Here is a 22,776-nt window from a genome sequence, read left to right on the forward strand (position 1 = left end):
GCTGGGATTACAGGCATGTGACACCAAGCATGGCTAATTTTACATTTTTAGTAGAGACAGGATTTCTCCATGTTGGTCAGGCTGGTTTCAAACTCCTGACCTTAGGTGATCCTCCCACCTCAGCCTCCCAAAGTGCTGGGATTACAGGCGTGAGCCATCATGCCTGGCCATTCATTGTTACTTTCAGAAATGACTATTATTGTCTGGGCATGGTGGCTCATGACTGTAATCCCAGCACTTTGGGAGGCAGAATAGGTGGATCACCTAAGGCCAGGAGTTCGAGACCAGCCTGGCCAACACGGCAAAACACCATCTCTACTAAAAATATAAAAATTAGCCGGGCGTGGCGGCGTGCACCTGTTGTCCCAGCTACTCGAGAGGCTGAGGCAGGAGAATCGCTTGAACCCGGGAGGCAGAGGTTGTGGTGAGCCGAAATTGCACCACTGCACTCTAGCCTAGGTGACAGGGTGAGACTCTGTCTCAAAAAAAAGAAAAATGACTATTATCTTCAGGCAGGGTGACTGACAAGGTGAGGTCAGCAGACACATATGGACAGAGAAGCTCTGCAGCCAGAAGTTTTTGAGTTCTAAGATTAGAGGAGACTCTGAATGGGCATCAAGACAAATGTTAAGGGCCAGGCATGGTGGCTCATGCCTGTAATCCCAGCACTTTGGGAGGCCCGGGTGGATGGGTCACCTGAGGTCAGGAATTCGAGACCAGCCTGCCCAACATGGTGAAACCCCGTCTCTACTAAAAATACAAAAATTAGCCAGGCATGGTGGCAGGCGCCTATAATCCCAGCTACTTGCGGGGGCCAAGGCAGGAGAATCGTTTGAACCCGGGAGGCAGAGGTTGCAGTGAGCCAAGATTGCACCATTGCACTCCAGCTTGGAGGACAAGAGTGAGACTTTGTCTCAAAAAAAAAAAAAAAAGAAAAAAGACAAACGTTAAGGGAGAAGATGACAGTTGATGCCTAAAAGGTTTGCTTTTGCTCCTAGAGTTCAAAACCTAATTCAGAAATGCATAAGAAAAAGGTAAATTATAGCTCTAACATTTTATATTTCAAGCAAACTAGCAAAGTCCTATCTTTGGTATTTTCTTCTTCTTTCATTATTTTGTAGCTATTACTTTTTTAAAAAGCAACAAAAACTGGTGGTCACAAAGCTAAAGAGTGTTCATTCCAATTAGTGAAAGGGAAATAGAATCTAGTTCCTAGTATGATTCTGGTCTTCCCATTTGGTATATGCTGATCTTCGAACATAAGACAAAAGACAAAGATAGACACTTGTATCAATAAATCAAACAAAACCAAGTGACACACATGCTTATCTGATGCTTTTCCTGCTCTGAAATCTATTTTAAAAAAAGAGAGGAGGAGGACGGACTGGGTATTTGGGATTTTAACTCAAAGTAATGAAAATTATGAAAACAGACATAATACATCACAGAAAAATACATGTTAATATGACTAGAGCATAAATGAAATGCAAATGAAAAATATAACAAAAATAACTGCAAATGAACACTAAATCAGATGAAATAATGCCACTTCCCTTTCAGTCTGCTCCAAAGCAGGAGAGATAAATGCTAAGAAACAGAGAGTTGAAGCTCTGGTGTAAAAAAATGTAAGAATGAAAAGTTCTAAAAAGTTCTAAACAAAACCATCAAACAACAACTACTGCAACAGAATTTAAAAGACTAAGAATTTGGTGTAAGGTATCAAATGGATAATTTCACTTTCAAAGTCAATGCATACACAAATCACTCTCCTCTATTATGGGCACCCCAGCTAGACTTGCCCATTTCAAGGCCTGGGCCATTAAAGAGCCATTGCACATGTCCCCTGCCTGGAGTCCTCTCTGCACTTGATGCCTACACCTCATGCCTTTGATGTTTTGTGTTTTTTTTGAGACTGGGTTTCACCACCTTGGCCAGGCTGGTGTCAAACTCCTGATCTCAGGTGATCCACTCACCTCAGCCTCCCAAAGTGCTGGGATTACAGGTGTGAGACACCACACCCAGCCTCATGCCTTTGATTTCACATCTTCAGGTCCTATTTCAAACACCACTTTCTCATAACAAGTCCCCCAATGTTATGTGATCTCCGGCAACACACACAACTGTTTCATCATTGCTATAATTTACATTTATTTGTGTAATTATTTAATTTATGTCTGTGTCATCCATCAGACTGTAAGTCTATGAGGGCAGGAACCATGTCTGGTTTTGCTCACCACTGTCTGCAGAGGGCTGGGCCACTCTATAAATATTTGGTAAGTGAACATCTATGTACATAAGGGAACAGGAAAATGATTTCTCTCTTATCTTTAAGTAGAAGTGGAAGCTTTTCCAGAAAAATGGGTTATACCAGAAGCAGAAAAGCAAAGCCATCCAACTTATACTAGGTTGATTTTTCAGAGCCACCTCATACTAGATATTAACTACACAGAACACATTTAGATTCCTAACTATATCTAATTTATTTCAAAAAATAGCTATTCAAAAGCAGGAGTCACTTTTTTTTTTTTTTAAGAAAGCTTATATTAAGCACACATTACATTAAAGCACTGTTTGCACACACACTAAAGATGAAATTGCCTGTCTGCCTATGGCAAAGGCTAGTCCAAGTGTGGGAGCATTGAAGGCCATTATTATAGATTTCCCTTTTTAGATAATTCTGTAATTCTATGGCAGGGACATCAGCTCCATGACTATACAATCACACATTCACTAGACAGCACCTTGTCATGTTACCAGAATATAGCCCTTAGCTCCAAATCAATGCTATATAAACATTCTATTCTGAAGCTTTTTAAACAGAATTTTCATAATTACTCTGCATTTTTGAGAATCCTTATACTTTGACCTAGCAGACTGAAGGAGAACAGGGATGAGACAGGGGAAAATGTAAAAGATACATTAGTAGAAAGTTCAATGAAGTTACTTCAAAAAGGGAAACGAACTGGTCAACATAAAGATAAGAAAAATTAGCAAAATTACGGTGCTACTTATAGAAAGAATGTCAGTTAAGGTACTTAAAGAGATCACAGAATAATCATCTTTAACCCCCTTTTAACCCAGAAGACTAGCTTGAATATTTTACATTTCATCCCAAATTATGATGGATGGTTCATAACATCCCAGCATGCCATAAGAGAATAGCTAAAGGGACAAGCTCTTTTCATGTGCAATATAACGTTTTAGCAGAGGCAGTCATGGCTAAAAAACAAACTTACTAATGGAATTTCACAAGAAACTAATGTTTTTTTCCCCCTAGACGGAGTCTTTGCTCTGTTGCCCAGGCTGGAGTGCAGTGGCGCGATCTCGGCTCACAGCAACCTCTGCCTCCCGGGTTCAAGTAATTGTCCTGCCTCAGCCTCCCGAGGGGCTGGGATTACAGGCACAACCCACCACGCTTGGCTAATATTTGTATTCTTAGTAGAGACGAGGTTTCACCATGTTGTTCAGGCTGGTTTTGAACTCTTGACCTCATGATCTGCCCACCTTGGCCTCCCAAAGTGCTGGGATTACAGGTGTGAGCCACCGCACCCAGCCACAAACTAAAAATTTTACAAGTGAATTATATTTGAAATTACATGCCAATAGGGGAAATCCAATCTTGTGAATCACAAAAACAGGAAACTAGTTACTTTCCTTATACATACAATGACACTACACAATTGGGTGATGTTGCATTACGTAAATTTTGTTTGTAGAAGAGAAATGTAGTCAAGGGCAAAAATGGAAAGCTATTCTTCACTTTACTGATTGTTATTATATTATTTCACTTTCTCTCCCAGTCCTTTCTTACAAGGTTAGAACCTGGGAATCTAAACAAATGGAAAAGTCAATTCCTAAGCCACAGCTCATAAGTATTTTATGTGAAAATCAAATAGAGTTGATTGCTTTATACCTATACTTACATCTGATATGATTAAAAGAAATAAAACTATAAAACTAGAGACAAAACAATACATGTATCCTCAGTTAATTTCCACATTAAGCGGGATTGTCTTGAGTTTCCATACAACTTCCTCAAAATACAAATGCTTCTTAGTAGAAGTCTTAACCAGGATATTCATTTTTGCTAGTGTAGATGACAGAATATGAAAGCTGAAAAAGATCTTTATGGCTCTTTATTTCTACCTGTTAACTCACTTTACACTTGAGAGCCCAAAAGGCTTCAGTTTAAGTTGCTTGTCCTAGTGACAGAGATGGCCTAGGACCCAAGACTTCTCCTGACAATTAGGTCAGCCTTCTCCTCACTATGTTACGTAAGATGAAGCTGACTACTCTTCACTGCAATAGTATAGAACACAAGTGAACAGTTTTAGAAACTGTGTAATTAGCATTGGGACAAAGTTTATGGCCTGAAACTTTTTGGTTAATCCAATGGGTGCTCTACTGTTGAACTTATAATTTAAATTACCTCAGCATGAAAACTGGAGATGAACAAAGACACTAGTATTAGGAACATGTACATAGAGAGTTCTGCATCACTGACAGATGGATGCACAAACTGAGAGCCAGAGACAATGCCTCAGTTTGGTGAACTACTCTTAACACAAAGCAGTTTCATATAGCACCGAACAAATATTCATTGTTTTTTTTTTTTTTAGACAGAGTTTCGCTCTTGTCACCCAGGCTGGAGTGCAGTGGTGCAATCTTGGCTCACCGCAACCTCTGCCTCCCGGGTTCAAGTGATTCTCCCGCCTCAGCCTCCCAAGTAGCTGGGATTACAGGCACCTACCACCATACCCGGCTAATTTTTTGTTTTTAGTAGAGACGGGGTTTCACCATGTTGGGCAGGCTGGTCTCAAACTCTTGACCTCAGGTGATCCATCTGCCTTGGCCTCCCAAACTGCTGGATTACAGGCGTGACCCAAAGTGCTAGGATTACAAGGGTCAGCCACCGCGCCCGGCCAATATTCACTGTTGATGGGGTCAACAGATGATTTTCTGAGCTTTATCATTATAAACCCTATAGGTTAAAATTTTAGCAGATGCCAAAGATCCGTAGACAGGCTCAGTGAAACTGGCCAAAGAAAGGCATCCATTTTAGGTAAAGGAGAAGCTTAACTTTCCTGATTCTTTTTAGGACTCAGCAGATTAAGCAAAAAATAAACTTAACTCTACTCCTGAATCTACTTTTGTCCTCTGACTCCTGCAGTACCACAAATTCTTCAGCCAAACCTTGGCCTTGCACTGGCCCCTCTCTCATGTTATCTCCATATGCTTTTTCAATCACAATCCTTTAAAAAGGAAACATCTAGACCATAATACTATTCACTGAACCCACCACATTTGACTCTTAGCTTTACTTTCTCCTTTGGGGTTCCCTTCTTCAGAACAAAATTACTGGACAATTTAAGACAAGGTGTCTTCCATGCAGTCTTCATATACTGCTGCGTATTGTGCTGAGCAGACTGAGGACCTCACACACAATGCCTGAGAACTGTCTCAGCCAGACCAGCACTGACAAAGAACTTGAAGTATTAGAGAACTTGAAAAAGAGCATTCATGAGTTGAATTGGCTAATGCAAGGTTATCCAAAACTGCGCAAGCAGGGAGGCCTTCGGAGCAAGAGCTGGTCCCTTTTCGCCTTTCTCACAATAACCTCACCAACCTTCCCACTAAAATGAACCAAGGGGATCGGTCGTAAAACGGGTCATGCCCGTCACTGAAGAGATCTGATCCCTCCTCCGTCCCTGCGTCAGAGCCGGCGTCATCCACGAATGCCTCATCATCAAAATCCTCCATCTCATCTTGCTGCTCGTCAGCCAGCTCAGTGATGTCGGAATCAGCCGTGGAAAAAGTGGGGGAGGGTGTGCGGTCGGCAAGGCGCTCATTCACACAGCCGTGGAAAATGGGGGAGCTAGACACCAGGTAAGACGCCAATTAACACAGCCAGGGAGAGAGGAATAGTTGGTTAAACAGGAAGCAATAGGTGCCAACAGGACAGAATCCACTGGGGAATCAACACAATAAAAGCAAATGGAAAAGCAAAAGGATAAAACAAGCATAAATCATTTGGGTCAGGTGAAAGGGAACAAGGGCAAGTTGAAAAAGTTATGTAAGGACTGATCCTTAGAATAAGAAAAGCAAAGGAAACACGTGAGTAGACCATCCTAGGTAAATACTGTACTATAACACGTTTACATTCTCCAGTTCACATAAAAGATCAGCATCCAGGCCTCCAAGGACCCACTCAGCATCAAACTGAAACAAGAAGGTTTTCAATCTTTACTGAAATGCTCACGTCATCTTGGAGCAGAGACCAAAATGGATGAAATGGTATATGGCAAAGCAGCACACGCTTTGCTAGGGTAAGATGTGTTTGGCCAATTCATCTCTTAGAAAAACTACTTTGCTATCAGAGTAGAGTGGAAAAGATTTACTTCACTTCCACAACACACTATAACTTCAGCAACTCCTTTTTACCCAGCCTCTTTAAAAACCATCACAGGGTTTTCTTTTCCTTTTTTTTTTTTTGAGAGGGAGTCTCGCTCTGTCGCCCAGGCTGGAGTGCAGTGGCGCAATCTCGGCTCACTGCAAGCTCCACTTCCCGGGTTCACGCCATTCTCCGGCCTCAGCCTCCCGAGTAGCTGGGACTACAGGTGCCCACCACTGTGCCCTGCTAATTTTTTGTATTTTTAGTAGAGACGGGGTTTCACCATATCAGCCAGGATGGTCTCGATCTCCTGACCTCATGATCCACCCGCCTCAGCCTCCCAAAGTGCTGGGATTACAGGCGTGAGCCACCGCGCCCAGCCCATCACAGGGTTTTCTGCAATTGAAAAAGCAATTCAAATTCTGAAATCATAAGCTCAAAACTTAAATTTCCCTGTTTTGAAAATTCGAAACCTCTAAGAACTTGATTCAATATGGACTCATAGAGGCACTATGTGTTTTCATTAAGTGCTGGAAATAATATATAAAAAATGAGGCTGAAGGGGACTACCAAGGTGCAATTCACCCTTGCAATGACTCAAGTGGGATGAATCGCTTTTTAAAAAAAGGAAGAACAAATCAGATCATGAAGAGATTGTGTCTGACAAAGTGTACTACGAATTTAAACTGTGTAGGATACAGGCATAAGTTTTCTTTTCCTTCTAAATTTATCTTAATTACAGAACACTTCGTAAGTTTAAAGTCAGGGAAGATTTAAATACTTCGGCTGAAAGTTTGAGACTCGAAACAAAAATGCCTGCTGAATATAACTGAAGGGAAATATACCAAATGATGCAGTGGTTGTGAGTGGATAACATTACAGACAAGGCCTTTTTACACTCTTTTTTTTCCACTTAACTTTTTATATTATCTGCTCAGGTTTGTTGAATAAAACTATTCACTATTTTAAAAGAAGATATCAACAAAATCATCACATACCTCCCCACAAGTTTAAACCAGTGGAACCGATCATAGAAGGGATCGCTGCCAGTCACAGTGGTCTCGCTTTCGTCTTGGGCACTGGAGGCCATCTCCCCTGCCCTATCATACATCTCTCGCATCAAATCCAGCCTCTGCCTATTTAGTAAACACAAAGCACATTGGGTTAATATAATGAAATTGCATTAAACTTTCACTTTGGAAGCATCTTCCATTCAAGATTTTCTAAAAAAAAAAAAAAAAAAAAAAAAAAGGAGTTGCGCCACTATTTAATGTTACTTAAAAAGAATGAAGGCCAAAAGTACAGAAACCAACACTCAGTATCTAAAGTGTCTTGATTCTAGAGATAAGCCATCAAAAGTCAAGAATGGCCACCTATCCTCTACCAGGTGAAAAGTCATAAGGGGGAATACTGTAGATCAACTGTATGTGACACCTCAAATACACTGAGACAGGGGGAGGTATCTCATCATACTAAATATAAAAAAAGCTAGATTATAACTTCCATGTTTATTATTGATTATCCTGAGGTCCAGGATAGAAAAGATAAGTTTCAAATCTGAAACAGAAATATGATGAAACCGGAAAATTTGGCCGGGCGCGGTGGCTCAAGCCTGTAATCCCAGCACTTTGGGAGGCCGAGACGGGCGGATCACGAGGTCAGGAGATCGAGACCATCCTGGCTAACACGGTGAAACCCCGTCTCTACTAAAAATACAAAAACTAGCCGGGCGAAGTGGCGGGCGCCTGTAGTCCCAGCTACTCGGGAGGCTGAGGCAGGAGAATGGCGTAAACCCGGGAGGCGGAGCTTGCAGTGAGCTGAGATCTGGCCACTGCACTCCAGCCCCGGCGACAGAGTGAGACTCTGCCTCAAAAAAAAAAAAAAAAAAAAAAAAAAAAAAAAAAAAAAAAAAAGAAACCGGAAAATTTAAAATTTAAAAGAGGGTCTATGGAGGGTAAACTTAAATATCTACAAATGTCAGAGGTGTATGAGGAGTGCAATTTATTCACTTAAAAGAAAACGGATGGTAATACCATTGGCCAGCAACAGCGTTTAGAAAATACAGGGAAGGAAGCAACGGTGTCCTCAGAGAGAGGAAAGTTGGAGGGAGCTCACTGGAGCAAGTCATTGTTATTTCCTAAATAAAACAATAAGCCTTTATGAATGTTTTCATACTTGAGTTTCTCCAAAGACCAATAGTGTGTTGCTCCATTCTTCAAATCCTGGACTTCTACTGCTACCACTGTGCGAGGGAAAGGCCTGTCCTCGTGAGTTTTTTCCATCTCAGTGGGAAGTAATTCAGGAGGCAGAGGGGAGTACAGTGTGTCAGTCAGCAGAACAAACTGAAACTGCACCTGAATGGAAAGAATAAACCATTGACAAATGGTTTTCAGCAAGCAAGCTTCAGAGATGAGACGATGCAAACATGCCCAACGGGAAAGAGGTCAAATGTGCTGTATGTGCTCAACAAATAGCTTGTGACTAACTGAAAAATATGGCCACCCGTTAGCAGTCACAGGGAATAACCCTAACTTCAAATTAAGCTATTTAAGGACTTTGTTTTCCTAGCCTGGCAGTGTTTTTGCACATACTAAAATCTTCTTCGGGCGGAAGGCACGGGGGGGACAAGGTTACACTCTGTTACCCAGGCTGGGTGCAGTGGTGCAATCACAGATCACTGTCGCCTCCACCTCCTAGGCTCAGGTGATCCTACCACCTCAGCCTCCTGTATAGCTGGGACTACAGGCATTCATCACCAGCCCAGCTAATATTTTTTTATTTTTTGTAGAGATGGGGTTTTACCATGTTGCCCAGGCTGGTCTTGACCTCCTGACCTCAAATGATCCACCCGCCTCGGCCTCACAAAGGGCTCAGATCACAGGCACAACCCACCATGCCCGGCATAAAATCTTGATAAATATATTTTGATTGACTGAATGAAGACTTTTAATAGAATTTATACCAGAGACCAAAAGGTGGACCACAAAATGCATATCTAGTCCCTCACTAATGAGAGAGGATGAAAATACAGCAAGGTTTCCCGTTTTAAATTCAGAGGATTGCAACTACTGCTCTTAAAAGCGTTTATTTGATTGGGCATGGAAGTTCACACCTGTAATCCCAGCACTCTGGAAGGTTGAGGAGGGAGGATCACTTGAGCCCAGGAGTTCAAGACCAGTCTAGGCAACACAGTGAGACCTTGTCTCTACAAACTGAGCCCAGCCCAGAAGGTGGAGGCTGTAGTGAGCCATAATTGCGCCACTGTACTCCAGCCTGGGTGACAGAGCCAGATCGTATCTCATAAAAAAGTGTTTATGGCTGGGCACGGTGGCTCACGCCTATAATGCCAGCACTTTGGGAGGCCGAGGGGGGCGGATCACGAGGTCAGGAGATTGAGACCATCCTGGCTAACACTGTGAAACCCCGTCTCTACTAAAAACACAAAAAATTAGCCGGGCGGAGTGGCGGGTGCCTGTAGTCTCAACTACTTGGGAGGCTGAGGCAGGAGAATGGTGTGAACCCGCGAGGCGGAGCTTGCAGTGAGCCGAGATCACGCCACTGCACTCCAGCCTGGGCGACAAAGCCAGACTCTGTCTCAAAAAAAAAAAAAAGAAAAAAGAAAAAAAGACAGTTACTACCTTTATTTAGTCTACTTGAGGAGAGGAGTGGCTAATAAATAATTATAAAATGAGAAAGGGTGCCAAGATTATGAATGAAGAAGGAGAAGATAATTAATTTCCCCAAAGTCAGGTGGTCCGTGCTCTTACCTACTACACAATATGGTCTTCCACTGTAATCTTAGCAGTGAAGAAACTGATAAACAGTGGAGCGTACAGAAGACTGAATCTAAGGTTTGGTGTGAAGTTTTGGTAATACTTACAAAAATGAATAACATTTATTCCTTTTACCATGCCAGGCACTATTTTAAGTGCTTTATGCATATGCCCATTTTCATTCCTCACAAAATCCCTTGGTGCCAGGTACTGTTACCAACCCCATTATGTAGATGGGGGAATGGAGGCACAGGGCTAGCAGGATCGACACCACTCATGGAGCTGGGACTGGAACCTGGACTGTCTGGGTCCAGGGTGCATGTGTTTGTCCACTACACAACAGTGCCTCGCAGACCCTAGAGGAGGAGCAGATCAATGGCAAAGAGGCAAAGCAAACATAGAGGTGCAAACTTAATAACAGAAAAGCAGAAGAAAATTAAAATTATTCAGAAACTCAAGAGAAGTATTTTTCTACTATTATGTTTCTCCAGTTTTTGTTAGGAATATAATCTATCTGTAAAATAAGCTAGAAAACATCTGTTTTTTAAAAATTTGATTTAACAAAAATGTAAGTAGTACCTACTATGTTCCAGGCACATATATTAAATAAAGACATATATAAAGCTGTTTTATAGCACGAAGCTGCTGAGTTCCCCCAAAGGAAAGGTTAATTTAAGGTGAGAGCCCAGATGCACCCACAGCAGGTTCGGCTTCGCCTCCAGCTCTCCTGCGTCCTCCTGCTCCATACCTTCTTTTTCAATTCCACACTGATGGCATTGGCCTCCTTTAGGTACACGGCATTGCCCCAGAGTAAGTCCCGTAATGAAGTAAATTGATGAGACTTCCATTTCCGGAAGGCCCACTGGGCCAACTCAAATTCATGCTGTGTCCAAGGCACTGAAATAATGAATGATGCATATTTAAAGGCAATCTTACAACTATATAAAAATTACATCTCTCTTCTAGCTTCTCTCTTTTATCAAGGTGAGGTGTTTTCCAGTTTCTCTCCATTCAGCTGCTTTTGTTTCTTCTTCTTTTTAGTAAAGCTTACCAAATTCTGTTGATACTATGAAAGCAATATACACATTTCAGAAAATCTTAAAAAACCTTACTTTTGGATTTATTTAAAATAGAACAACAGAGAAATAAATTTTTCTCTGTTTTTAAAAAAAGGTATGATTATAACATGTGGCCACAATAAAAAAAAAAAAAAACTCCTGGCTAGGCACAGTGGCTCATGTCTATAATCCCAGCACTTTGGGAGGCGGAGGTGGGTGGATCACCTGTCAGGGGTTTGAGGCCAGCCTGGCCAACATGGAGAAACCATATCTCTATTAAAATTACAAAAATTAGCCAGGCGTGGTGGCACGCACCTCTAGTCCCAGCTACTCAGGAGGCTGAGGCATGAGAATTGCTTGAACCCAGGAAGCAGAGGTTGCAGTGAGCCTCGCGAGACTGCATCACTGCATTCCAGCCTGGGTGACAAAGTGAGACTCTGTCTCAAAAAACAAAAAAAGACAAACTCCTGACCTCTGTTATATTGTATGACTTCATGTATTTCTTTTATTTTTTTCTATTACAAAGAGAAAAAAGGTACCATCTTGCTTATTTAAAAATAAGAAATTGCCTGGGCGCAGTGGCTCATGCCTGTAATCCCAGAACTTTGGGAGGCCATGGCAGGCATATCTACCTGAGGTCAGGAGTTTGAGACCAGCCTGACCAACACGGTGAAACCCCGTCTCCACTAAAAACACAAAATCAGCCGGGCGTGGCGGCGCATCCCTATAATCCCAACTACTTAGGAGGCTGAGGCAGGAGGTGGAGGTTGCGGTGAGCCAAGACTGTACTATTTATTGCACTCCAGCCTGAGCGACAAGAGCAAAACTCTGTCCAAAAATAAATAAGTAAATAAATAAATAAGAAATGTAGGCCGGGTGCGGTGGCTCAAGCCTGTAATCCCAGCACTTTGGGAGGCCGAGACGGGCGGATCACAAGGTCAGGAGATCAAGACCATCCTGGCTAACACGGTGAAACCCTGTCTCTACTAAAAAAAACTACAAAAAACTAGCCGGGCGAGGTGGCAGGCGCCTGTAGTCCCAGCTACTCGGGAGGCTGAGGCAGGAGAATGGCGTGAGCCCGGGAAGCGGAGCTTGCAGTGAGCTGAGATCCGGCCACTGCACTCCAGCCTGGGCGACAGAGCGAGACTCCGTCACCAAAAAAAAAAAAAAAAAAAAAAAAAAAAAAAAAAGAAATGTAATACATAACTTAAGAGTTCCTTCAAAGTTAGTTTGAAGCCTTGAGATTGCCAAGAGGTTGGGTGGAAAAATGAACTGTGGTAAGTGTTCATACTGCATTATGAGGCAATAAGTAACAATGAAAGCCCTAACTCAACTAAGAAATGCTGGAAAATCTAAGATAGGCAAACATGACTAAGCAATATGACTAGAAATTTGCCAGAAATGGCTTCAAATTGGACAGACTGTCTTAACAAAGATTAAGCTCTATATTTTTAATAGATATATAAAAGTCGTATCTACAGTAATATGAGAGACAGTGCATGTAAACTTTCTGAGGGATTTAAATCAAGACGTGTTCAGAAACCTTGCGAAGGTCTAAGAACACTATCACCCCCATTCCCACCTCATAAAATACAGCCTGGATTCTCAACACTGCACATCTATTCAATCATCTGTAAACTGGCTCAGTAAAATGTCGATAAATGATAGGTCCAACTAAGAGGAATTCAGCTTTGATTATGCATAAATGACTAATTTGATAATATAACTTCAAAAAGATATACACAGGAAAGTTTCAGTCTCTAGATTTCACCTTCTTCCTCCTCTTCCTCCTCTTCAGTTGTTTCTGCAGCCAGGGATCGGGTTTCAACCTGCTTCTGCAAGGCCTGCAATTTACTCTCATAGTCCTGAATGAAAAGAAAGGAGATAACATGTAGGAGTGGGAAGAAATAAGAGGGCAGGGAAAGAGAAATGGAAGGAATATTGGGGGAAGTAGAGAAAGCAAAGGACAAAGAAAAGAGACAAAGGCAGGAAACAATAATAAAAAGACATACAGAGAAATGTTCAGGAAAAAACCCCACAAATCACACAAGATGGTCTGTAATGGATAAATGTGAAAAAGAAAAAACCCACTACAGTATGTTTCTACTCCCTCAAAGACTCAAGAGTTCTTTACCTGGGGTAGTGGTAGGAGAAAGTGGGAATTTTTAAGTGAAATAATGTGTGTATACCTTAAGCATTAGAATTTATTCAGGTAATATATCAATAAATTCCAGAGAAAAACAATATTGAAAAAGATTAAAGTCACCAGTATCATAAAAAATCTCAATTATCTAACTCTTTGGAAGGAAAAAAAAATTAAGATTGTAGACTTTGATGCTTCCTATGGGTGAAAAATTACTATCTTTGATCAGTAGGATGAGTTTAGCCTTCAGATAACCAAAAGCTCACAGTGCTATTAGGACTGAAATAATTTATAGACTGCAATTAGTTATTCAAGTAAGACACTTTATTTTCAATATGCAATTATAAGATGGATTACTGACCGGGTGCAGTGGCTCGCGCCTGTAATCCCAGCACTTTGGGAGGCTGAGGCGGGTGGATCACCTGAGGTCAGGAGTTCGAGACGAGCCTAACCAACACGGCGAAACCCTGTCTCTACTAAAAATACAAAAATTAGCTGCCATGGTGGCACATGCCTGTAATCCCAACTACTCGGGAGGCTGAGGCAGGAGAACTGCTTGAACCTGGGAGGCAGAGGTTGCAGTGAACAGAGACTGCGCCACTGCACTCTGTCACAGAAGAAAAAAAAGGATTATTGTAATACAAATCAGATTTATCCTTCATTTTTTCATCTACTCCACGCATTTTTCTTTTTTCTTTTTTTTTTTTTTTTTTTTTTTTGAGACGGAGTCTCGCTCTGTCACCCAGGCTGGAGTGCTGTGGCCGGATCTCAGCTCACTGCAAGCTCCGCCTCCCGAGTTCACGCCATTCTCCTGTCTCAGCCTCCCGAGTAGCTGGGACTACAGGCGCCGCCACGTCGCCCAGCTAGTTTTTTGTAGTTTTTAGTAGAGACGGGGTTTCACAGTGTTAGCCAGGATGGTCTCGATCTCCTGACCTCGTGATCCGCCCATCTCGGCCTCCCAAAGTGCTGGGATTACAGGCTTGAGCCACCGCACCCGGCCCCACGCATTTTTCAGTAAGGGTAATATCACCCCAAATGGCCAAAAATTGGTTCTGAGAGGACGAAAAAAATCTTGGTCTTTTAATATATGAAGTACAAATACATACAGTATACAGATAATGTAGTAAATCTGAGATATTAAACTCTCACGGTGGGGAGAGAAATAGGGGACAAATGTCTAAAAAGTTTCCTTAGGTTGTTAATTCGAAAAACTTGAACTTTAGTGAAAATAAAATACATAGGGTTAAGAAAGAGACCTTCGAACAGCACACACTAAATTACGGCAGAAGCATAAGCATTCTAAGAAGGACTGCCAGGGTTTCGTCCTTCTTTTTTGAGACGGAGTCTCACTCTATTGCCCAGGCTGGAGTGCAATGGCATGATCTTGGCTCACTGCAACCTCCACCTCCCGGGTTCAAGCGATTCTCTTGCCTCAGGCTCCTCAGTAGCTGGGACTACAGGCACCCGCCACCACGCCCGACTAATTTTTGTATTTTTGTATTTTAGTAGAGACGGGGTTTCACCATGTTGGCCAGGCTGATCTCGAACTCCTGACCTTGTGATCTGCCCACCATTGGCCTCCCAAAGTGCTGGGATTACAGGCATGAGCCACCACACCCAGCCCTGCTACTTCTTTTGGTTCCCTAGCAGTGACCGAATTACAGGCTGTCATGAGACAAAGGGTGTTTAAGTATGACCATCCACTGTTTCCAAACACAGCTCTCCAAGTCCCATACCAAACATTCCATGCATCACAAAGCACCGCTGAAAGCCATTCAGCAAACTCCATTACAAAAGGAGCTCCCAAAGCAATGCTCACAAGGATGCATATATCCTCTATGGTTCTGGTCATTTGTCAGTTATTCTCACAAAGGAAGTGTTCTCTTTAGATGGGCAGGCAGTGACCAAGACCACCAGCCAACTACGTAGCTTTATTAGATATCTAAACACACTTTTTAGGAGACTACATGTTATGAAAAAAAAGAAAAAAGAAACAAAAAATTAAACAGGTAAAAGGCTTGGGTTTGGGGTCCTGGCACTTGTTCTTACTAACCTTATAATTCTGAGAAAGTTAAATCCACTCTAACCCTCACTTTCTTCATCTTTAAATGAAGATTTTAGCATTTGACTTGCCTACCCACACAGTACTAGAGGAAGGACCAAGAGATGAACCATTTTAAAAACACGTGAAAGCCCTCTGACATGATAATACAATATCAAAATGTCAGGCAATTTTTTTTTTTTTTTGAGATGGAGTCTCGCTCTGTCACCCAGGTTGGAGTGCAGTGATGTGATCTCGGCTCACCACAACCTCCCCCTCCCAGGTTCAAGCGATTCAAGCGATTCTCCTGCCTCAGCCTCCCGAGTAGCTAGGACTACAGGTGTGCGCCACCATGCCGAGCTAATTTTTTGTATTTTTAGTAGCGGCAGGGTTTCACTATGTTGGCCAGGCTGGTCTCAAACTCCTGACCTTGTGATCCACCCGCCTCGGCCTCCCAAGGTGCTGGGATTACAGGTGTGAGCCACTGCGCCTGGCCTCAGGCAATTTTTTTTAAAGGTTATTTTTTTAAGCATTCTTAGCACCTAGATCTTGGTTTCTAAATGCCACGGCCACTAAAAGGAACCAGGGCTCCTTGAAAAAAATAGCTGTTTCCAGGTCTAAAGCAAGGAAAATACCAGGTGAGTCTGAAATATTTTGTGTCAGAAAGGACAGAAGAACTCAAACACTAGGGCCATTTCAGATGGACACAGGATCCCACTGGCCAATAAATCAACAGAAAAATAACATAGTACATTGAATATAGAAAGAATTCGTGACTCCATGGTGATACTGAAAGAAGGAGAGAAAAAGGGGAAACTCTTCTTTAAATAAAAATGTTTTAAAAGCTAGCTAATTACCAGGCATGGGACATGCACCTGTTCATTTCAGCTACTCAAGAGGCTGAGGCTGAGGCAGTTACTGGCCTCCCAAAGTGCTGGGATTACAGGTGTGAGCCACCATGTCCAGCCCCTGGGATCCCTGGAGCCCAGGAGTTGAAGACTGCAGTGTGCTATGATCAGGTCTGTGAATAGCCACTCCAGCCTGGGCAGCATAGCAAGATCCCATCTGAAAAACAAAAACCAAAAAAAAAAAAAAAAAAGGGGGTGGCTAATAAATGCAGAAGAAATGACAATTGGAAAATTGCCATATTGCAACCCCAGAAGTAACAACTGAATCAAGCAAGGATCATTAATAAACACTAAAATAGGCCAAGCACAGTGACTCAATGCCTATAATCCCAGCACTTTGGGAGGCTGAGGCAGGCAAACTGCTTGAGTCCAGGAGTTTCAGACTGGCCTGGACAACACGGCCAAACCCCACATCTACAAAAGAATACCAAAATTATCCAGGTGTGATGGCACACACCTGTAGTCCCAGCTACTAGAGGGGCTGAGGTAGGAGGATCACTTGAGCCCGGGAGGCAGAGGGTGCAGTGAGCTGAGATCATGCCACTGTACTCCAGCCTGGGCTACAGAGCAAGAGATCCCACCTTAAAAACAACAACAACAACAACAAACAACAAAAAGCTAAAATAATTGAGTAAAAGATGCATGGGAAACAGAATATGCATACGATCCAAAGTCCATGCCTAGATATCTATCAGTAAGAAGAGAAATGAAATATTTACAATGGAGAGAGCTGGGAAACATCACATGAACCAAATTTACCAAACTTTAACATTATCGATAACAGACCAAATTGACATTTTATGTCTACTGATGTGATGCAATGGGAAGTACACAACATCACCATTATAGCTATCTTTTTCCTTTTTTTTTTTGGAGACAAGGTCTCCCTCTGTCACCCAGACTGGTGTGCAATGGTACCATCATAGCGCACTATAACCTAGACCTATCAGGCTCAAGTGATCCTCCTGCCTCAGCCTCCCAAGTAGCTGGGGCTACAAGAGTGAGCCAGCGTGCCTGGCCCCTTTATATTTATAGCATTCCTTTTTTTTTTTTTTTTTTGAGATGGAGTTTTGCTGTGTCACCCAGGCTGGAGTGTAGTGGCACAATCTCAGTTCACTATAACCTCTGCCTCTCAGGTTCAAGCAATTCTCTTGCCTCAGCCTCCCAAGTAGCTGGGACTACAGGTGTGCACTACCATGCCCAGCTAAATTTTATATTTTTAATAGAGAGGGGGTTTCACCATTTGGCCAGGCTGGTCTCGAACTCCTGACCTCACGTGACTGCCTGTCTCGGCCTCCCAAAGTGCCGAGATTAGAGGCGTGGGCCACCGCACCTGGCCCCTTTATAGCATTCTTAACAAAAAGGTTTAACTTGAATCTAATATTGAGGAAATAATCAGACAAATCAGAATGTGACCTAGACAATTCAAAAATACCAGTATTATGAAAAATTTTAAAAATCATAACCAAATGAAATATATAAACCTTGACTGGATCTTGGATTAAAACACTCTCCTAATTTTTGAGATAATTAGGGAAATCTGAAAATGGACTGTACATGATATAATATTGAATCAATATTGGATCTGTATTCAATTTCCTAGATGGGATAGTATTAGGAGAATATTCCTGGCTGGGCACGGTGGCTCATGCCTGTAATCCCAGCACTTTGGGAGGCCGAGGCAGGCGGATCATCTGAGGCCAGGAGTTCAAGACCAGTCTGGCCAACATGGTGAAACCCCGTCTCTACTAAAAATACAAAATTAGCTGGGCATGATAGCAAGTGCCTGTAGTCCTAGCTACTTGGGAGGCTGTGGTGGGAGAATCACTTGAACCTGGGAGGCGTAGTTTGCAGTGAGCTGAGATTGCGCCATTGCACTCCAGCCTGGGTGACAGAGCAAGACTCTGTCAAAAAAAAAAAAAAAAAAAAAAAAATTCTTGATTTTAGGAGATAAGCATGGAAGTATTTGGGGTAAACTGTCATGATATCTATAATTTTCACATAATTCAGGAAAGGTATACAAAAGTTCATTATAGTATTTATTTCAGCTTCTCTGTTTGAAATGTCTCAAAAAGCTGGGGAGTAGGGGAAAAACTATACATTACACGGAATTATTTTAGCAAAAACAGAAATGCCGCTGTTTTACCTAAAAATCATCACGTAGAAAAAAATGTTAATACTTTATCTTGAGGATTTCTTCAAGAATAAGTGGACAGGCTGGCCAAACTACCAATGAACACAATATTCTCAGACTCTGACAGTTAAGGAATGAGGATGACCTTCCCTAATAGCTGTGGCCGTGCTTTAGTAACCAAAACTAACATGAGAGATTTCCCATAGCCCTATGAATCTAAAAACATTAACTGGGCCAGGTGTGGTGGCACATGCCTGTAATCCCAGCACTTTGGGAGGCAGAGGCGGGTAGATCACTTGAGCTCAAGAGTTTGAGACCAGTCCGGGCAACATGGTGAGACCCTGTCTCTGCTAAAAACACAAAACTTAGCTGGGCATAGTGGAGGGCATATGTAGTCCCAGTTACTCAGGAGGCTAAGGTGGGAGGATCACTTGAGCCCAGGAAGTAGAGGTTGCAGTGAGCCAAGATTGTGCCACTCCACTCCAGCCTAGAGGACAGAGTGAGACCCCATCTCAAAAACAACAACAAAAACAAACAAACATAAAACTTTAACTGCATTTTGACCACAATTGATAGTCAAAATATCAACATCATCTACTGAATTGCCCCCTCCCCAAACCAGGCTACTTATGAGCTTTTAAAAACGACACTGTATCATCACCATTTCCCCCAACAAATGGTTAATGAGATTCACATACTATTGTTCTGTTCATTTTGTGACAAAAACTAATTATGGAAGGCACATTAAAAAATAACACATTTTGGCTGGGCACAGTGGCTCATGCCTGTAATCCCAGCACTTTGGGAGGCCGACGCGGGTGGATCACCTGAGTGAGGAGTTCGAGACCAGCCTGGCCGACTGGTGAAACCCCATCTCTACTAATAATACAAAAATTAGCCAGGCGTGGTGATAAAAGTAATTTTTTCCGTAGGCATTTATGTTTATAAGAAATCCTAATGGCTGGGCGCAGTGGCTTACGCCTGTAATGCCAACACTTTCGGAGGCCAAAGCAGGTGGATCACCAGGTCAGGAGACTGAGACCATCCTGGCTAACAAGGTGAAACCCCGTCTCTACTAAAAGTACAAAAAATTAGCCTGGCATGGTGGTGGGCGCCTGTAGTCCCAGCTACTTCGGAGCCTGAGGCAGGAGAATGGTGTGAACCTGGGAGGCAGAGCTTGTAGTGACCCAAGATCGCGCCACTGCACTCCAGCCTGGGCGACAGAGAGAGACTCCATGTCAAAAAAAAAAAAAAAAAAAAAAAAAAAAAAAAAATTCTAACTAGTTCAAAATAAGCCCCATATTTATAAAGGCACAGCACTGGCTGTTCTCTCTACTAGTATGTTCTCTCCTACCTATGTACCCTGGTTTTTAAGCTTATTTTGTATCAGGAAGTGTTCTTAATGTTAAACGTGAATTATTACAATCTTCCCAATAACCTTATAAAGATGGTACTAGGCTAGGCATGGTGGCTCATGCCTGTAATCCCAGAATTTTGGGAGGCCCAGGTGGGCGGATCACCTGAGGTTAGAAATTCGAGACCAGTCTGGCCAACATGGGAAAACTCATCTCTACTAAAAATACAAAAAAAAATTAGCAGGGCGTGGTGGCATATGCCTGTAGTCTCAGCTACTTGGGAGGATGAGCTACAAGAATTGCTTGAACCCGGGCAGCAGAGGTTGCAGTGAACCGAGATCGTGCCACTGCACTCCAGCCTAGGCAACAGAGCAAGACTCTGTGTCTCAATAAAAAACCAAAAAACAAAAAAACAAAATAAAGATGGTATTATATAGTCAGCTTCATGTTAAAGAGAAAGAGGTTAAGCAAATGCTAAAAATGGAACTTGAGCCCAGACAATCCAGAGCATGTTTTTTAAAACATTATCCATCCATCCACTCAGCAAATACCTTTTGTGCTCCTACTATGTGCCAGATGCTAGTGGTCAATAAGACAGGGTTCCACTGACAAGGGAGATAGGGATGATAAACAGTAAACAAAATATACGCTGATTTTAGTGGAGAGTACTAGTATGAAGAAAGATAAAGGTAGGGTTAGAGACTACCAGGGAGAAGAATGGGAGACAGACTTCTAGACTGAGTGGTCTGGGAAGGGTTAAGCAAGCATGTAGAGGTCTTTGGCAGGGGTTATTCTACTCAAAGTAATAATAACAGCAAGTGCCAAGGTCCTGAAATGGAAAGGGGCACCATGTACTTCAGGAAAAGCAAGAAAACTTGTGTGGATGGAATGGCAGAGTACGGAGAAGGGTAAGAGATGCAGCGGATGTAATCAGGTAGCAAATGGGGTATGGATGGCCTTACAGACCATGGTAAGGTCTGGCGATATATTCTAATGGAAACTGCTGGGTGGTTTACAGCTGGGATATGTTTTAAAAACATTATTCTCTGTGGGACTTAGGAGGAACTATGGAAATAAGAAGAATGGTCACGAGGCTGTCACAGCACTGCCCAGCATTGTGGTGGCTTGGACCAGGGTATCAACAGCAAAGGTGGTGAAAAGAGATGGAGTCAGAATATGTTTTACAGGGAGAGCAAACAGGATCTACTGATGATCTGATCATGAGATGTGAAGAAAAACAGAAACTAAAGATGACTTGGATTTCTGGCTTAAGCTAGCTGCTCCAGTTCAAATGGTTCAAATGCAAGGTGACTGCCTGCCAGTGATTTGGATGTCAGGTAGTAGTTGCATGTCAGAATCTAGAGCTCAGGGCAGGGGCCCAGGCTGGAGACAGGACTCCTGAAAATCAGAAGGCGAGGTGGGGCAGAGGTTTGCAGACAGAATGACTCCCTGGGACTGGCTCTGGCTCCCCCGCTGCGTAGCCGTGTTACACTGGGAAAGTATGTGAAAAGGGAATAAGCAATACCTACCTCACAGAAGAGGGGTGTTGTGAGGACTCAATGAGTCAATACATGTAAAAGGTTTATGTGTATTAATACACGTAATACATGCTCAATATACCAGTTCTCATTATCTTCATCATCAGTACAAAAATGGAAGGGGGAACAGAGAAACATACAGAAATAGCCAAGGTCTGTGGCCAGAGACCATGATGGAGCAGCTAGAAAGGTCCAAGGAAAAGAAGAAGCCAAGAGAAGAAAGTGTCTCATGAAGAGTAGGCAACTGTGTCAAATGCCAGAGACATTCAGTAAGAGAAGGACTGAGAAAATGCACTAAATCTGTCATCAAGAAGAGCTTTCATGACCCTGATAAGAGCAGCTTTGGTTGTGAGGGGAGAACAAGAGTCTGACTAGATGAGTTCCAGTAAGAATGAGGACAGGAAATAATGAAAAGAAAAAATGGGGCCAGGTGCAGTGGCTCACACCTGTAATCCCAGCACTTTGGGAGGCTGAGATGGGTGGATCACCTAAGATCAGGAGTTCAAGACCAGCGTGGCCAACTTGGTGAGACCCTGCCTGTCTCTACTAAAAATACTAAAATGAGCTAGGTGTGGTGGCGTTCACCTGTAGTCCCAGCTACTCAGGAGGCAGGAGAATCACTTGAACCTGGAAGGTGGAGGTTACAGTGAGCTGAGATTGTGCCACTGCAATCCAGCCTGGGTGACAGAGTGAGACTCTATCTCAAAAAAAAAAAAAAAAAAAAGAAAAAAGAAAAAAAAAAAAGAATGGCAGGTGGGTAAGTGGGAAGTTAACAAGTACAGAAAACTTTTCCAACTGGTGACATGTTTGCCTGCTGGCAGCAATAATCCAGGAGAGAAACTGATGACGTAAAAGAGAAGTGGGTAAATGTTCAACAAGTTCTTGAGAGGGTATGGAATGCAGGGAGCAAGGGCTGGGCTAGGAGAGGATCAAGGACAGTTCATCCACTAACAGGAGGGAAAGCCCAGTACAGGTATGCAGGCAAAACTAGACAAAGGAAGAAAACCGAGTTTTCTTCTGATTGCTTTTTTTCCTCAGTGAAACAAAAACATTGTCAGCTAAGTGCAATAAGAGGCCACCTTTCATTCCCAAAGGCACCCGTTAAACCCTTTCAGAGCACCTTGTATTTTTCCATCATGGCACTTGTCACAAATGTACTGACTCACTACTGGTGTGGTTATTACAGCTGTCTCCCTCCACAACTCCGAGGACTTTATGAGGCCAGGGACCACACATTTGTCACTTACCACTTATCCCAGCAACTGACATATATCTGTCTTCTAGATCACATACACAGTCACATACTGATCTTTTAGATAAATATTTATCAGAAGTAGCTACCTTCTAGATCGGGGTCGGCAAACTAGGGCCTTCGGGCTAGATCCAGCCTACTGGCTGTTTCTGTAAACACAGTCTGACTGGAACACAGCCACCC

At 42.7% G+C, this 22,776-nt stretch overlaps 1 protein-coding gene across 5 annotated transcripts in view; it reads right to left on the reverse strand.

The window, feature by feature from the left end:
• Positions 1–22,776, reverse strand: part of KIF1B (kinesin family member 1B) — a 180,382-nt gene that overhangs the window by 51,859 nt on the left and 105,747 nt on the right. For 4 of the 5 annotated variants that reach the window (XM_030912835.1, XM_030912838.1, XM_030912836.1 and 1 more), the window contains 4 exons: positions 12,994–13,087; positions 10,913–11,061; positions 8,567–8,745; positions 7,390–7,527 (listed from right to left, as the gene is read on the reverse strand). In XM_030912835.1, the coding sequence (XP_030768695.1) occupies positions 7,390–7,527; positions 8,567–8,745; positions 10,913–11,061; positions 12,994–13,087 (560 nt within the window). Of the gene's footprint in view, positions 1–5,626; positions 5,876–7,389; positions 7,528–8,566; positions 8,746–10,912; positions 11,062–12,993; positions 13,088–22,776 lie in introns of all 5 variants that reach the window. The other variant, XM_010364168.2, reaches the window with a different exon arrangement.

Source organism: Rhinopithecus roxellana, chromosome 12 (assembly GCF_007565055.1).
Source record: "Rhinopithecus roxellana isolate Shanxi Qingling chromosome 12, ASM756505v1, whole genome shotgun sequence".
Classification (NCBI taxonomy): Eukaryota; Metazoa; Chordata; class Mammalia; order Primates; family Cercopithecidae; genus Rhinopithecus; species Rhinopithecus roxellana.